The sequence below is a fragment of the Meleagris gallopavo genome, chromosome 20 (assembly GCF_000146605.3).
Source record: "Meleagris gallopavo isolate NT-WF06-2002-E0010 breed Aviagen turkey brand Nicholas breeding stock chromosome 20, Turkey_5.1, whole genome shotgun sequence".
Taxonomy (NCBI): Eukaryota; Metazoa; Chordata; class Aves; order Galliformes; family Phasianidae; genus Meleagris; species Meleagris gallopavo.
Genome location: NC_015030.2, coordinates 8,811,044 through 8,828,637, shown reverse-complemented (window position 1 = coordinate 8,828,637; position 17,594 = coordinate 8,811,044). Strand labels below are relative to the sequence as shown.

At 38.5% G+C, this 17,594-nt stretch overlaps 1 protein-coding gene and 1 long non-coding RNA gene across 7 annotated transcripts in view; one reads left to right on the top strand and one right to left on the bottom strand.

Annotated features, from left to right (window-relative positions):
- The window catches only part of PCTP (phosphatidylcholine transfer protein), a 10,117-nt gene extending 326 nt beyond the window's left edge, over positions 1–9,791 (top strand). The window contains exons 1-7 of one of the 4 annotated variants that reach the window (XM_031556355.1): positions 1–88; positions 1,369–1,470; positions 1,770–1,887; positions 5,299–5,378; positions 5,703–5,874; positions 6,460–6,527; positions 7,102–8,274. In XM_031556355.1, the coding sequence (XP_031412215.1) occupies positions 1,845–1,887; positions 5,299–5,378; positions 5,703–5,874; positions 6,460–6,527; positions 7,102–7,167 (429 nt within the window). In that variant the 5' untranslated portion in view covers positions 1–88; positions 1,369–1,470; positions 1,770–1,844 and the 3' untranslated portion in view covers positions 7,168–8,274. Of the gene's footprint in view, positions 89–1,368; positions 1,471–1,769; positions 1,888–5,298; positions 5,379–5,702; positions 5,875–6,459; positions 6,528–7,101; positions 8,275–8,302 lie in introns of those variants that run through there. The other 3 variants (XM_019621774.1, XM_019621773.1, XM_010721580.3) reach the window with 3 other exon arrangements.
- Positions 9,792–9,818: 27 nt separating this feature from the next.
- Positions 9,819–17,594, bottom strand: part of LOC116217327 — a 24,490-nt gene continuing 16,714 nt past the window's right edge. Inside the window, exons 2-5 of one of the 3 annotated variants that reach the window (XR_004161747.1) lie at positions 14,079–14,151; positions 12,840–13,477; positions 12,092–12,171; positions 9,819–10,077 (exon numbers count right to left, since the gene is read on the bottom strand). This is a non-coding gene — a long non-coding RNA (uncharacterized LOC116217327). Of the gene's footprint in view, positions 10,078–12,091; positions 12,199–12,839; positions 13,478–14,078; positions 14,152–17,594 lie in introns of all 3 variants that reach the window. The other 2 variants (XR_004161748.1, XR_004161746.1) reach the window with 2 other exon arrangements.

Genomic DNA, 17,594 nt, shown 5'->3' with positions numbered 1-17,594 from the left:
CAGAGAGCTCGGCCAGACGGCGCCGGGGCCGCCCTGGCAGCTCCTGGTGGAGAGCATGGGCGTCAGCATCTACCGGCTGTACGACGAGGTGGGCGGGCAGCGCGGCACCCCGTGGCCGAGCCCTGCGGGCCGGGTTTGCGGTCAGGCCGAGTTCCGCCGCCCCGGCTCGGTTTCTCCCGGCTCTCAGAAAGCGGCTTGCAGCGTAATGCTATTAACTGCTGATGGAGAAAGCCGCTCTGCTGCTGCTGTAAACACCGCTCTTCCGAGCGGCGGGGCAGCGGGCGCACGAAGCCGTTAGCACACAGAGCGCTCCGCCCCGGGCTGCTGCCACCCGGCTTTGGGTGGGCATCGCCTCCCGGCTCAGAGCTCCCTGAAACGGCTGACTCTTACAGTTTTCTTATTGTAAACGGCTCCCTTACTTGCTGCGGGATGTGCTGCTTCGCTTTTCAGATCGTTATTTCATTCTCCATTAAAACGCTACTGCTAAAACCAAAAGGTTTTTAGTAAAAGTTATTTAATGATGTAGGCCGTGATTTGTCCAGCAATGGAACAAACATGTTGGTAGAGAAGCACGGTATCATTTCTACAACTGTGGTTCTTCTGGGGCTGTGGTTCAAGAGCTGAAGGCAGCAAAGCCTGTGAGCCCATGAGCCGTCCTGTGGCTGCCTTCACTTGTAAGGTGGAATCAATCAATTAATTCAGGAGCCAGGTAGTGGAGCAGTTGTACTTTGTAGCAGCTTCTGAGCCCTGTGACAGTAAATTACATTGCTACTGGCTCTGTGCTGAACATTGAAGCAAGGGATTGATGCTTCACTGTGCTACAGCAAAGATGAATAGCTTAAGCTTCTTGGGCCCGTTGTTATCTTCTGCTACATTAAAACTTCATTTTTTACAGTTGAATTGTAGAGCATGAAGAGGGGAAGAGAAGAAAGATCAACCATTCACCAACAGAATGCTGTATAATCCCTCCTTCTCTCTCCCCGGGACTGCTTAATTTGACTCCTACACTGTATTCCTAAATTACTCTCATTGTTTTAGTGTAGTTGTGAGCTGGTACTAACAACAGCACAACGTTGCCCTACAAGCACAGATGTGGTTTCCATATGTTAAGAGAAACATCAGTTAGTGCTGGAGATATCCTGCACCCCACCCCTTCAGTGTGGGCAGCTTTCACAAAGAAAATAGCTAACAAATAATACTCGAGGCAAATATATGTAGTGTGTTATATATAAGCATGAATACTGTAAACCCTTCTTGTGACTCAGCCTCCAGTTATGACACAGCAAACTTGCAGGAAGGGTTCTTCCAGGTCATGTACTGCTGGGTAACCTCCTGGAAGTGAATGAGGTCCTTATGCTCATTTCATAGGGCCTGGAGACACTGCCATAACAATTACATGCTCATCTTCTGAAGTGCCTCAGCGTTGCCAGGAGTTAGTCTGGGTGCCCTGGCTACTGGAGATGAGAAGGGGTGAGTGTGTGAAGAAATGTCCCTTTGGAACTACTTATGAAGTAAGAGAGCACCGTGTCAGGGAAGGCACAACCATTGTGCTGGGCAGGTCAGCCTGTCTGGATTTATACTTTCATGTATAGATGAAAATGTCAAGAGGTTAAAGACTGAATCTTGCATTGTTTTTTCAACACTTGCTTTCACGGCTCCTGAGCATTTTTGTAGTATGTGCTCCACCTAATTTCCTTCAGCTGTTCTCTCTGCTGCAGAATACTTCCCTTTCCTGTGTGACTTTTCCTCTCCCTATTCTGTTTTCACAGCAATCAGGACTTTATGAGTATAAAATCTTTGGTGGTCTTGCTGACTGTCCCCCAAAACTCTGTGCAGATGTCTATATGGACTTAGAGTTCAGAAAACAGTGGGATCAGTATGTTAAAGGTAAGCTGACGTAGGTGGTATGAAAGCCAACTTTGTGTCCGCGCTGACTCTTCCCACTAAAACTTTCTTCAAAGGTATTTTCAAGTTTGATCTAGTATTAAATGTGGAGTTCGGTGGCCCTGCATGTGGCAGGGAGGTTGGAGCTTCACGATCCTTGAGGTCCCTTCCAACCCTGGCCATTCTGTGATTCTGTAAAGCTCGAAAGACTTCAGTACTGACATGAACGTATTTTGGGACAAGGTTTTATACACAAGTAAACACTGACATGAAACAGCTAACATGTCACTGTCACTTAGCTTCCTTTTGGAACAAATTCTTTCCATGTTGATTAAAGCACGTAATTGGCACCACTTGCTGTGCTGAAGTACCTAGCAGCTTCGACTGCTGTGATTGTTGTAATCCCTTAGTTAAATTTTAGCAGGCATTCCATACATTCAGTGTATCTTTGCACATTGTAACAGCGGCCGAAAGGATGCAATGGGTTTACTTCCATTTCTTTTTCCAGAAAGCATTGGTTGTTTTTGGCACCTTTTACAATCAGAAATGTGTGAATCCAGAGAATAGTAATCTGGGGCTTTTACAGAGGAAGGAATAACTAACTTAGTTTTGTCTGTTCAATGTTTTTGAAAGAAGGGAGTTGTGGCTGGATATCCCTGCAGTGTTAGAACGTTCCGTTGGTAGGGATGGGGCAGTGATTGAACTGATGCAGTAACCAATTTATTTTAAAGATGTCCCATTTTAATTCTGTTCCTAAAATGAGCTCAGGCCAATAAAACTGCAACACGTGTCTTGCCAAACAAAGAATAGTGTTATGTACCAAGTAAATGTTAATTGTTATACGTGTTAAGCCTATAGCAGCTCAATTGGAATGATTACTGTAATGCCTTTGGCTGTACTTGTATAGAGAGACACTTATGTGGCACACGTCAGTACATGGGCACAATTCAGAAGCTGCCTCTGAATTAGTAAAGGTGTTATTTGTCTAAATGGACAATAGCTTTCTTGTAGCAAAGGCTGCTTTGCCACTAATGAAACAAAACAATATGGAGGTGGGCTCCAAATATACAAATGCCATTAAATTGGATATCAGATGTGTTAGCTAAATTCACTTCAGCAGTCTTTAAGTGCATTTGTTAACGCCTTCTTTGAGAAAAGAAAGGAAGCAGTTGGGGGAAGCTACACCCTTAAACTAAAAACTAGATAATGTTTGCAGAGCTGGCGTTTTTTTCCTTGCTGCCCTTGATAAGTTTGTCTGCAAATTCATACTTGTGTTGGTACGTTGCACAGAAGTTAACCCTGTAAGGCACAAACATAACGTTAAAGCTTTCCTGTTAGTTTAGAATTTGACACAAGCTCACCCATTTCTTAGAACTGTGAAATAGTGCTAGTCGACATTTTCAATGTAAATTATATAAGATCTTTTTTTCTGCCTTTCCACATATGGTGAACAATGTGAAAGCTTCCATTCAGAGTCTCCTTGCTCTTTGTTTTAGTGTTTGTATTCCTCATTGCTCTTACAACTATACAGTAACAGCAGTCCAAGGAAGAGTTTTCTGCTCAACTACTGGCTAGCACTGAAATAAAAATGAGTCCAGAATAGCAGTAGCTGACATTTTAGTTGAAAAGGTAACTGCTCCTGCACCAAGCATGAGAGGAGCTAATCACATCCTCTGGTTCTGTTCAGGAAAACCTGAGTGGAGGCAGATACGAACAGGATTCCCGTGAGTACTTTAGAAGCTCATGCTTTGATCTCATTTTGCCTAGGGTTTGCCTAGGGTTTGTCCCCATCACTCTGCTACTGCTGTTGCATTGCAGTTAGCACCCTGGCTATTTCCAAAGCAGTTTCTTGGATATCATAGAGATACCCACAAGAGCAGCACCTCTCAGCTGTGATGTGGATATCCGGGCCTGTGCTGAAGCTGTCAATTCAGCAGGGAAGCTGTGACTGAACTACTGTAGAACAGCGATGGAAGCACCACAGGCTCCTGTGGTATGAAACAAAATGGTTGGGCCTGAGCAGTACTGAAACTTGCTGCTCCTATTGGAACACTGTGCTGACCAACAATTTAATGGTAGCAGTTGACTGCTAAAGTAGCAAATATTGATTATGAAGAAATCAGACCTGTGATGTACTGTAGGTGGATCAGTCAGTAGCCAACAGTTGCATCAATGTCTTTAAATCTGTGTTTTAGCTTCTTTGTAAAAGGAAAGCTCTACAGTTAAAAATGAAAGGAAAGCTAATAAGCCAATACTCCAGTGACCTCTGCTGGAAAGCATAACACTGTAGCTTATTATAGCATTGGGAGTTTTAAGCAGCTGCTATTGCTCCACTCTGAAGAAGAGGAGATGCTGTTTTTGTGGATGACAGCTGACTTGCAGAATATAATAATGGGAGCATGTTATTAAGGGAAAGCATCTGCCACTTGTGGCACTCTTCTTGCCTTAGCAATGAGGTTATTTGACTGTTCTAGCCTTATTTTCAAAACTAGATGAAGTGATATGACAGACTTGTGTTAGTCCTGAAGGATATGTAGTACCTCAAAGTAGGTCTATCCTAATGGAGAAGAGTGCTCTGTTGTTGTGAACTACCTGGTCTGGATCATACTCTTTATAGCTGAATCTATGAAATGACCAGTCCCTGGACAGGCAAAAACTCACTCTGGCTCAGGTCTGTGAATTGTCAGGTCCTTACCCTGAGGATGCCACTTACTGCCTGAAGAGAAGATGCTGTGCAGTAGAGGGTTCTTTAACCTCAGTTTTATTGTTTGATTTGAACTATTTTTCTCCTCTATACCACACTACTTCTATATGAGTCACTGCCATGTGTTAGGGACTATTCTTAGCTATTTTTTTCCCATTCAGCTGCCTTCTGGTTGAGTTTCAAGGCAGACTGAAGGTGATATAATGAAAGCTCATAAAACTGTTCAAGTTTTGTGTTCACTGTTGTCATCACATACCACTGTGAGCATCCTAATAGCTCTTCTGAACTTCACTAATCTGTCATGTAAGACCTCTTCAGGTGTTAGAAACCAGCACTTATCCTCGCTTCATGTTAATTCCATCATTTACAAGGATAATGAGGTGCTTGTGCAAAAGCATGTTCTATGTGGTGGTTCGAAGTAATGCAGAATTTGCAGGGGTGAGGAGAAAGTTTTGAGATGGAAAGGCTTTGAATGAGATAACTGAGAAGGAATTTGATTGTGTCTTCCTCCCAGAATTATTGTCTTTTTTTTTTTTTCTTTTAACATCAATGAATTGAGTAGTAGCAGAAAACCAGGCCACCTATGTTTGTGTGTTTGGTTCCTGAACAGTCCTGCTACAGATTTATTTTGTTAAGTCTTCTACAATTTTACATACGTGTCAATTTTGCACTAGTAGGGGAAAATATCTAACAATCTTTTTCAACTCTAGAGCTGTATGAGAAAACGTATGATGGTGAAAAGATAATCTACTGGGAAGTGAAGTACCCTTTTCCTCTCTCAAACAGAGATGTATCCTTTCAAACTTCTTGCTTTTTGTGGCTTTTATCACCCTGTCACCCAGGAATCCTGACAGTGTACTGAATATTGCTCTCCTGCACTTGATCTAACACCATAAATGTGTCCTCATGCTGTATCAATATGTATAGCATGAAGAAGAGTGTAGGTTCTTCTTCCCACATACAACTAAATCTCACATAGTCAAATTATTACTCTGTGGGATTGAGTCATGCAGAAGGGTGAGAAATAACTGGTATTTGTAATGGAATCCACCTGTCAATTCATCGTATGTCAAACTGACACTGTTTTGACATGTCTCCTCAACTTGGAATACAGTATGTCTATATTCGTGAATGTCAAGAGATGGATGTTGATGGGCGGAAGATCTGGGTTGTGTTAGCTCAAAGTGTGTCTGTTCCTCAGTGCCCTGAAAAGCCTGGGATTATCAGAGTTAAAAGTTATAAACAAAGTCTAGCAATTGAAAGCGATGGCAAGACTGGATCTAGAGGTAAGAAGTTAAAAAACTGATTGTGTTGCCTAAGAATGTGTGCATTAAGAAAAAATGCATGAAGAGGGAGAGTGGAGATTTTAAGCTAAAAGCAGTTACTAAAAATTGTATGTACTGAGCTCTTGGAGTGTTAAAATGAATGAGCTACCCAACAAAGACATACCTGTTTTCCTACCTGTCAGTTGAGTAGTTTGATGCTAATTGGAAATTGCTTACTTCAGCAATGATTCAAGTAGCATGTTTGGTAGATCTATAGAAAACAAGGCTTTCCTAGAGAGTGGCTCCTGACTGAAATCAGTCCTTTAAAGACAAACTTAGAAGATAAAACAGGCTGCCTAGACTAGTTTGGAATAATATAAATTCATATTATCACTCTGAGCTCCCCAGAGATTAACTAGGAAATGTTATACACTTCACATTCCTGTTCAATACAAGTTTGAGGGTTTTTTTAGTAAAGGACTTGGATCAAAAACTGTTGAATGCACTGCTTCAGTCATGTGCCTTGGCAGCCCCCATCACATGGTGTTAGAGCTAATCCTCAGCCTTGTCTGGATAACTTTCTGATGACTTCTCTCTCATCTCTAGTCTATATGTACTACTTTGATAATCCTGGTGGCATGATTCCATCGTGGCTGGTCAACTGGGCTGCCAAGGTAAGTAAAGCTTGATGGTGCAATTACCTTTGGCTACTCTGTTTTGACCAATCTATTTGCTGCATCCAAACCTGTCTTCTGCAAGCTGAGTAGAATATATATATGTGAATACATGTATGTATGATATGTATGTGTATATATATATATTTTTCTGAAATGGATGCATTCATATTCCTAGCTCTGAGACAGTTCCATTTTAGAGACATGCTGTTGTCTGCTCTCCTCAGAGCAGTTGTCTTAATATTTTTTTAATTCCTGTCTTATTCTGTGCAGTAGTTAACTGGGCAGGTAAATTTGTACAAGACGACAACAAATCAATATTCCAGACCATATGTGAACAGTCTTAATGTTTGCAAACTTCAGTAATGCAGTCTAGTCACATAATATTAAATGAATGTCCGCTGCTACCAGATCTTGGAATTGCCCTGGATTTGTCTGAAGGTCCTGATCTATACAGTGGAACAGTGATCTTAATAGAGGTCTTTTTTTGTTCTTGGTTTGTTTGGTTGGTTTTGTTGTTGTTTTTGTTTTTTTGCACTGTACAAAAGTGACTTATCTGCTTCTCTCTTTACAGAGTGGGGTGCCTGCTTTCTTGAAGGATATGCAAAAAGCTTGTTCTAACTATTCTAAAAGAACATAGGTGACATTTGATCTGAATTATTTAATTCCCAAAGTTCTGCACAGAATGGCTATTACATAACACACTGGATAAAATCTACCTCTAATATTGGAAAGAATTTTTGTTGCTGGTTTATGCCTTGAATCTTATTAGACCTTTGTTTCCTTCTCCAAGGAAAGTTAGATGCCAACATGTAATACCATCATCAGCTGCATCCTTTTCATAGCACTTATATTCTGTCATGTCACCCATGCTTTGTTTGTGCTGATTGTCATAGGCCAGCTAGAGTTTATTGATTAAAGCATCACATCTTTGGGCAAGAGATAATAGTTTTTAGTAGGAAAAATGTCTGAATTTATGCTGAACACATATGCATGTGTTATGTCTGGGTCTCTCTTTGTGGCCTTGCAGGGTGACTTTTTACTGAAACTGAGTAATACAACTTGCATTGTTTAGGAGGAAATGCTTTTGCTACCTGAATTTATCGTACTTAAAATGATCCTCTCTAATAAAAAATAAAAATAAAAATTAGCACATAAAGGTAAATTACCTGAAGCTTGCAGTAAGCTTCCTTGTGATGGCTTTAAGTTCAGATATGAAAGGATGTGTATGTAAAGCCTTGCATTCATATCTCAGGATGCCTATATGGAAAGTATAAAGCATTAGCTGTGTCTAGCTAGCAAAAAAAAGAAGTTTGCTTCCATGGTTAATTTAATGGAAGCAGCTTGGACACCAGCTCTAAGTTGGAAATAATTTCAAACTGGATGCTTGTAACTTCTCTAGAGATGCTTGTTTCCCTGTTTGTGAATTAACTTGATGTGAAAGTCTTGGTGGTTTTACATTTTTAATGCTGATGTAAAGAATGAAAATATTCATTTTGGATGGCAATCCACTAGAAGCACAACCAAGCAGGAGTTACGTTTACAGCACTTTTGCAGGGGAAGGACAGAGTTCAGCAAAGTTGAGAGATAGTCTCAGGGATTGAAAATATTTTGCATCTTTACTAAATCTAATTTTATTGCTGAACACATCTTGTGATGGAGTAAGTTTATATTTCTAAAAAAGAAATGGGTGAAGTTGTTGCCTTTATACTTTGTGTGTTTCCAATAAATCATTACTGTATCTGTACTGGTTTTTTTCTTTTTTTTCTTTTCAGTTTCTCATGTTTAAAACTGGCTGAGCTGAGCAGGTCACAATGGCAGGCTGATGTCCTGTGCTGTTTTATTTCTAAAGCGCTTCTGAAGAATAAGTTGGATTCATGAGAATTAAGTGGGATTCCATGTGTTCTGACAGCAAACTTCTTAGCAGTTCAGGCTTCTTTTTAAGAGTCTGACTTGGAGAATGTAACTGAATTGGACATTACGGTACAAGACCACTCTCAGTCCACTCTGAATTCAGTTGTTGCAACATTTTTATTTTTCATCTAATTTTCTTCATTTTCTCCAACTATTCCATACTTTGTTGTTTCTTTAATAGAAGAGGAAGTATTTTGTATTTATAAATACCTGATTGCTTCCTTGTCATTCTTACAGCTACTTGTCAGCAAGACATAGTATGCATTTGTCTGCATTGGGCTGAAACATTAAGACTGAGCATTCAAGGGGCTGAATGGTTCCATTGTCAGTCTTGCTGAAAACTTCATTTCTTACAGACCTCACACTGAGACTGTAGAATACATGGCATTTGCTCACGTACCCTTATTAGAAGCCATTGCACAGGCAGCTTCTTGTGCTGTACACAACTTTCTAGATTAAAATTCACATTCAATTAAACAGTAGCTACTGGAAACAGCTTTTCTTTTATTCACACTAAGCAGTGAAGTGAAATGAACATAACATCAGATTTTATGTTAAATTTATGCCCCCGTTGTCTTTCATAGTGATATAAATGTGTAGTGGCACTTCATTCAGTTTATTCAAGCATTGGTTCTTTCACCTATCTCGTATTGCCAGGGAAGAAAAAGCTGTTGCAGCTTTGTGTGCTGTGACTTCTTGTCCAAATGACAAAGAAAAAAAAGTGTTGGTATTGTGAAGTCTTCAGATGCAGAAGACAAAAACATTATATAGCTTTATTCATAACTGATTAAGTTTTGATTTTGTATAAATTATACCTATGTTATGAAGAAAAAAGAAGTTCATTTTTGACATTATTGCTCACCTCCTGTTTCCATGAGGATTGATACTGGGCAATGTGCAGCACTTTGTCCTGCCAAAATGTGTATGAGAAAATGGATAGCCCTCCACCCTTCAAGTTGTTATTTCACGACTCTGACAGCAAATGGCTTTGTTGTAGCAGAGTGAATATAAACCATTCTTCCACATCATATTCTAGTCATTCAAATCCATTCTTTCCATATGATCTCTGTAAACTATTGTATTTGAGATGGAAGGTTAAGTAAAGGAAAGATTCTGAGTAACCCAAAGTCAATACAGTGAATGATGTCAGATGTGCAGTCACTAGTTCTGCCTCTCAGAAGATGATGCATAAAGGGAAACACAAGTTGTCTTTGCTCAGGAAACATCTGGTTGATATTTTATTTCTCAAGCAGGTCATTGGTTTTTTATAATTGAGTGGAACAGAAAAATGTGGGAAGACGGGGGTAGATGTAGATTTCTGGTATTAATGCTCACCAGTAGGCCACTTACCTTCCCATCAGCAATTCTGCCACTTACCTTCCCATCAGCAATTCTGCTTTCTATTTTAGCCTTCTGTGTATAAAGAACATTTTCAAATGAGATCTAATTGTATTTAGATTTCAATTAGCTGAGAGTAATGTCATCTTCTTATGCATGGATTTGCCTTCCTTCAGGATAGTTCATAACTACATTTACTGCCCCGCTGTAGTATTCTGACCAGAGGAGAGTACCAGACTTCCAGACAGTGTTTCTTCCTTTTTCTCTCATTTCCTCAAGCTCAAAAGGCACTGGAAACCTCCATGCAAAAACAGAGAGGAAGAGCTATGACAGGAGATAAGTTGTTATAAATCTAGGACTACACTGAAGATAAATGTTATTTGAGAAGAAATAAGAACAACAAATCTCTGTAACAAGATAAGTTGTGTTTAAATGATTTCATAACACTCTGGCTTGTAATTGCAGACCTATGAGAAATCCTGACCAAAATGGTAAATCAAGTTATTGTTTAAGCACTTCTGATATTTTTCTTCAGCTGCCAATTAACATACTAATTAGGACTGCATATGAACACATATGTACTCATAAGACAGAACATCATATTGATTTAGTATTTCCTGTTCTTTGAGAACTTGACTGTAACCCATTATTGTCTAAATTACAAAAGTAGCCTTTAGTAAGACAGGAACATGTTAAAGGGGAACAGTTCTTCCCTGGAAACCTTAATTTCCAAAGTAGGGAGAACTGCATACCATGAGTAAGTGTTTCACAGAACATACCATAATAAAAAAGGAATTATGTTGAATGGCTTCGAGCATAGGTATTAATATTATCCATGAGAAAAACTGCCTCTGTCTCAGCTGCACAACTAGTTGAATTGTAAGATGTTCCTACAGTTTAAACACAAGTAACCATAGCATAAAGATTTAAGTGATTTTGTTTCTGTCCCTTTGTCTGTCCTCCTTAGATAGACATTGTAATGCTGGAAGATCTAGTTTTTGCCCCAAACTTAATTCTCTTACAGAGTTTCTCTACAGAGGAACCTTGACAATTAATCATTTTCATAGATTGTGTTGTTCAAGTTTTGGATTGCAGCAGTTCTTCCAAGAGATTCTATAATACATAAAGCCAAAGGTTACACCTACATGCTGTACATACTTCAAACAGGTGCCTGCTGTTAAGTTACAGGGCTCACTGCATTTCTGTCTAAGCATACCTTGAAAGGTTAAGCCTTTCCCTTTTTCACCTAGAGATGTGGGGGTTTTGATTTTTAATATCCCTAGTGCACATACCTATCTTCCAAAGCATGACAGAAATTGTGTGTAATTGTTTCTAATAGGATGTTTCATGTTCAGCTGCAACTTGGAGTTATGGTTTAAGAGTGGGTTTTAAACATTTTTATTAAGACCAGACTGCTGCTGTGCATTTTAAAAGTTAAAGTATTTTCTCAGTATGGAAGTCATATAATTGAGCTGTATATTTGAATGGAGAGCATGATCCTAGAAGAAGCCAAAATTGCCCAGCCAACCCATTTATCCTCTGAAAGGCTCATATGATGTTGTTCACCTATTGAAATAAAAACAAACAGTAGGAACATTTCTTCAGTAGGAAATTACATTGACACTGAAAGGGTCTATTGTTTGAGAGTACGAGGTGGGCATGTGAGAAAGTACATTGCCTTCCAATGTTGTGTTGGGTTTCTTTGTAACACAAGGATAAACTGACCCTGGATAACACTGAAGATACAGTTTTAAGAACCATGAAGTGGAGAGCATTGTCACTGAAAAATGAGCCTGATGAATGCACTACAATGAGAGACAGACATGTCAGTAATTTAGAAAAAGGACTTTTATTCTCTACCTTGCTCCAGGTGGATTTCAGAGCTAAAAAGTATTCTGGGGACCCTTAGAAGTCTTTCTAAGTGTAAGGCTTGCAAAAGCAAGCCTAGAAATACCTGCCAGAACACCAAATACAATTACAGGCATCATAGAATACAAACGATTCCTTTTCATGTACATTTCACAAGTATGTGTATTTAACCTATCTTTTTCAGACTAGTCATTTGGTCTTTTTTTAAACATTGAATTTCTTCGCTTTTGAGTTTATTTTGAAAATATGATTTGAGAACTAACACTTTCCTCTGAATCTTTTTATGATGTCTAGATATCAGGATGTTTTACAACAAAATAAGAAAGGTTTTTTTCAACGACAATGATAGTCAGCAATAAAACAAGCTGCTCAGAGAGATACTCAAAGCTCAGCCAGTGAAGGCCCTAGGAAATTTATCTCACTTCGAAATTAGAACTGCTTACACTCTGGTGCTGCACTGAATTGCGGGTGGGAGCAGATGATGACACAATCCCCACGCTTCATTTCCTGTTGCATCCAGCAGCTGTAGATCATATGTGAAAGGTTAAAGCTGGGAAAAAAACCTCAACTGAGCAAAGCTGTGATGTAATAAAAAAACAAGACGAAGTGCAGATTTATAGTATCTAAGCATCCTAGCAGATTTTGCAGTTTTGTCTCTACTACTCTGCACATAGTTTTTCAAGGGAACATACTGAGCCCAATTGCACTCACAAAATTATAGCCTTAGGCTCTCTGGTTGTTTTCTTTTTTTTTTCTTTTTTTCTTTTTTCAGATGGGAACATATACAGAATCATATTTAATTAAAATTAAACTAATATTAAAGGTATATTTTTAGGGTTGGTGAATGGAGTCTTCTTCATTAGACCTGATTCTCATTACCAGCCTAGTTCAATATTTAGCAACAGAAGATAAAGAAACACCTTATGGATTCCATAGTGGAGTTTCCAAGACCTGGTCAAATGGTTGATATTTCCAGTCAATATTTTCTGGTGAATACAACATCTTTTATTCTTACATGCTTTTTCCTTTCCCTTCCCCCTCCAGTACTGTGTCAACGTTTGGGATGAGCCCAAATCCTAATGTGTGATCTGACCTTCTGACATCTTAGCCAGTAAGCTACCAACTTAGACTTGCTTCCTGCTCTGGAAAGTAAAGCATAAACATAATACTTAAAGACCTTAGTCTGCTTACCTATTATTTTTGAGCCTTTCAGTTCTAGTGCTGTATTATAAAACTCCTGGATTCATTTTCATTCCATACAAGTAATAAGAGTTTATTTAATAGACATAAGAGAGCAGATACTGATTAATGAGGATACTGAGAGACAAAACCCACATGTTCTGATCCAGTAGATGATACTGCTAAATTGGCATCCTCATTGTCTTACAACGACCCTGCATGCGCAGCCTGGTCAGCTGGCAGAGGCTGCAAGCATAGGATTATAGTCTGAAATGTGGCAGAAGGGTGGGAAAACAAAAATATCTACACTCAGAAATGTACGCACGTGAAGTAAATGAGAGCAAAGCAGCACCTGGAAAAGGGCAATAAATACAGCTTCATAGTGAGGAAAAACTACAGGAAACTGAGTACCTGAACACAGTGGAACCAGGAAGGCATATCAAAGCATTAGGAAAAGGCCACAGGTACAGTATAACAAACAAGGGCACCACTGGGCACACACAGATTACTGATCTGTGCAGACTACAACAGCAGAGATCTGGGGAAATAGAAGCAATGTGGATGCAGTATCTTTTTTTTTTTTTTTTTTTGTATCTGAGAAGTCACATCAGCATTTCGTTTCCTTTTCCTGATACTTTCCTGATGTTTCACTGGAGGTTGGAAAATAACCAGAAAAATTTGAAAAAAAAGTGATTTAGTTTAAAAAGTATTTTGTTAATTCATGCTATTCAGAAGCTAACATACAGTTCTAATAAAAAGTAACATGTAACCATTCTACTCTAGACTTGGAGGTGAGGCACGTACTGAGTTGGGTGTGTTAGTGCCTAGGAAGGACACTCCTTCAGATCTACAAGAGGATTCAGACATTCACATATAGAGGTAAATTCTTGAGTGGGTGTTATACGGAAATCTAACCAAGCAGTTTCACTGAATTCAGTGAATCAAAAACCTCAATGCAATATCTTCAAAACTGTATCAGTAGTTTGGCCATGAGCCAGCAGAATGTTCTTGTGGCCAAGAAGGCCAACAGTATCCTAGGGTGCGTTAAAAAGAGAGTGGCCAGTAGGTTGAGGGAGGTGATTATCCCTCTCTACTCTCTCTCTCAAATATATATATATGTCACTTTATATACCACCACATAGTTCATGGTAAAAATGTTTAAAAGTTTGCTTTTAAAGACATTTATATCGTAAGGATTCTTTTAATGAAAAAAAAAAAGAGAAAAAGAAGCATAAAAGTGAAGTGACTTACTGGTTCTGTTCATAAAGGATCTGTTCTGCCTGAAGGATCATGGAGTAAAAATGGGATGGAATCCTCATTGAAGCTGAAATGAAACAAGTGGATATGACTTAATATTCAGTAGTGATTGTAACTAACCCTTGATTTCATTTGTTTATCTGAAAGTTCTTTCATAAACAGTTAAATGTCACTATTTTACAGAACACAAGATAAGGTATACTCATTTAACAGCAAAAAAAGAAGTGAAACTCAAATTTTCTCAATCAATAGGCTTATCCACTACAAAATCATGCAATACCTTTTGATTTTATCATGAAATAAACAGACTACTGTCAAATCTACTGCCTTCCTTTGGGTGATCATTCACTCAGGATGCTCCAACCAAGTTTTTCATATAAACCCTTATTTGACAAAATCTTTGGCACTGCAAATAAGAGAAATCTTTGTAGTCCACAATGAGGAGGTGTTTTGGAGAAAAATCCATATTTGATGAGGGCTTATATATTCATTAAATCAGTGTACCAGTCATGTAAACACTCTATCATATCCGTATCAGTGTGTTACTGACAAAAGCTTCTGGGTCAAAAACATGCAAGCATTTAATAGTTTACTGTTTCATGTTTTGGACAATAAGAACATTGAATCATGTATGGGTATGTCAGGTTACATCTAATGAAAATCTCCATGTAAACTATAATTTATTACGCTATACCATTGACATAAATCACCCTTATCTAGTTTTTAATGTAACTGCATGGTGCCAGATTTGGCTAAATGTGGTATTCATAGAGCTGCTTGAATTTGCTGATGTCTGAACTAACAATACCTACAGTTTTCTTGGCAGACACATAAAAGAGTACAGTAGGCTTACCCTTGCAGGAAAGTATGCTGAATTCAGCACATGAAATGTGTTTGTGGTCATCTTAGATCAATTCAGACTGTAGACCAAAAGAGACTCAGAAAAAATTCTAGTTCTATTTTGTGCTTGGTTTATGTTTCTCAACAAAGATAATTAATGACACAGTGAATTGATGATTTCTCTGGGAAGTGTAAGAGGTTACTGCCATCTAGTGCCACGAAGTAGACTCAGCCTCTGTCAGCTACAGTATCTTAATATGACAGTGGGAGCATTAGGTAAAAGGGTTTCTTATCAATTGATCTGTGAAGCCAAGGATACAGGTGAGTGACATGGTGACCTTTGGTCTGCCCCTGTGTTCTATCATTGGTTTATATGGAGTAAGATTGTAATGGAAAAGCTCCAGAATCAGAAGCAAAGCAGGATAGAAATTGTTTTGAGAATGTCTAAGATTATTGGTTTCAGAGACAAGATTAGAAGAGCGGTGTTGCTCAATAAGCCAACAATTTCTAGCCAGGATGGAGCTGTATTTGTCTTTCCTTTTATTGAATAAAAAATAGCAGGACTCTCAGATGGTCTACAGATGGTTTCCTATTAAGCTTTTCTTAAGACCATATGGTAAAAATTTGTCAAGGTTTGAGACTATGGCAATTTCTACATCGACGTTCAGAACTCTGACTTACAATGAAAAGAATATAATTAAAATTTTTCTGTTTGCTCAATGAGACCAGCTTCTGGATCCTGATAAGATGCTTGGGTGGAAACGATGCATTTTAAAGGAAAGGCTGCCAAAGGGAAAACATATTGAAACTGTATGGACTCTGAGCACTGTTAGGTAGTACGCAACTGAAAGAATTTCAGTTGTCAGCACTGAGCACTTCATAATCACTGACAGCCGTAATTTTAACTTGTGCATTAGTAGGAAAGTTGAAAACAAGAAAAAAACATTAGCATGGAAATAGTTTCCAACTTGATCCAAAACTTATCAAAGTTTTGGAGGCTCTTGATTTGAATTTTGGGCCAGCACTTCTAATTGTGAAAGGAGAACTTCAAGTTTGGCTTATGAGCAGCATAAAACAACGCAGAGCTAAATTATTTGCAGAAGACTGATGTTGGAGGCTTCTCTGCATTCTGTCATTTAAAAATCACCACTATGTCCTCAAATAGAGGTGCTACTCAGGAACTGGGAAAGTTGGAATAACTACTTACTAACTATGGAAATGTTTGGAAAAGTTCCCTCAGCTACACCCTTCTTTTCTGTAATGTATTTCATATCCTATAATGTACAAATTTAAATAAAAATCTGAAGTTTTAAAAAGATTCAAATATTACCTTTTTTTAAATGTGGCTCAAAGTAAAAATGAAAAAAAATATTATTTTTCAAATCTTTCTTTTGAATTAAACCTGTGAATTCTTACCTATGGTTTCCTATTTACTGAAGCACAGAAGAATATCTTCATGTTTTGTCCCAGTGAGATTTAGTTTAATAAATTATATAGCATGTCAAAGTATATCTTAAAATCCCTTTCTTCCATTGACAAAGGATGAAATCTCGTGCCAGTTTGTTACAAACAAGATTATGACAGCCTCTTGGTATCAGCAATTTTACATTTTTTCAGGCTGTCTTGATTTCTCTATTGGGTGAAAGTCTTCCATAAGAAGTCATTTGTTCCTAGTTAGTAGAAGAACACAACTTGCAACTAGAGTAATTTCTGAAGGGCATATAGAAAAGCAGCTCACTGAGATTCTTTTGTGATAGTTCAAAGCGAATCTTTCTATTTCTAGCCGCTTCTACTTGCAATGTGCAATAACCCCACATTCATGACAAGCAAGATACACTTCAGTCCAACTCCATCCTATAGTGATTGGAATGCTAAAAACAGTAAGATCCAAGTCAAATTTGTAACATTTGTTTCTCGAGTTTAATAAAAATACCAAACAGGAGTGCTGGTGAGTGCTGCAATAGCCCTCTGGCATTATAAGAAGCAGACTACAAATGAAATGTTCATTTCCTTTCACCTTGCATTGGAGAACCCTCTTATATCCTTTATAAAGCAACAAAAACAGTGGAATGCTGTGGGCCATTTTGCACTGTTGACTGTGAGAACAACACAAAATGAGTTCCAAAGTGGTATGCTTTGTGAAAATGGAATTGGGCTTGCTGCTTGGGCTATCTTTTAGTCTTTCCTTACCTATGCATTTATTATCCAGTTTGCAAGTCATCTTCACTGTTCCTATGATTTCAGGAGCTAATCATTACCTCAATTTATTATCAAAGGGCATAGCAATGATGTATCTATAAACAATCCTCTTGTAAAAAGAAACACAAGATAGGTCTCTTCCTCCCTTTTCTGGTCCCTCTCCCATCTTTAAGTACATTCAAGACGTCATTCATGCTCATCAAAGAGAAAGCTTACCCCTTTCTAGGATCTGTATCCACTCACATCTTCTAGCATCTGCCAAAGATGTACAACCAACAGTGTAGGCTAAGAATGAGGTTTATTACTGGAATTCCTTGTACAGTACAAACCCACACAGTCAGAAACTCAAAGCAGGCTTACAAATCTCCTGGCACTGCAAAAAATACATCTCACCCCAGGCTACCAAAGAGTGAAGAAAGTACTGAAAAACCTGCCCATTAGCTTTTTATTTTCTTTGTTATATATACAACC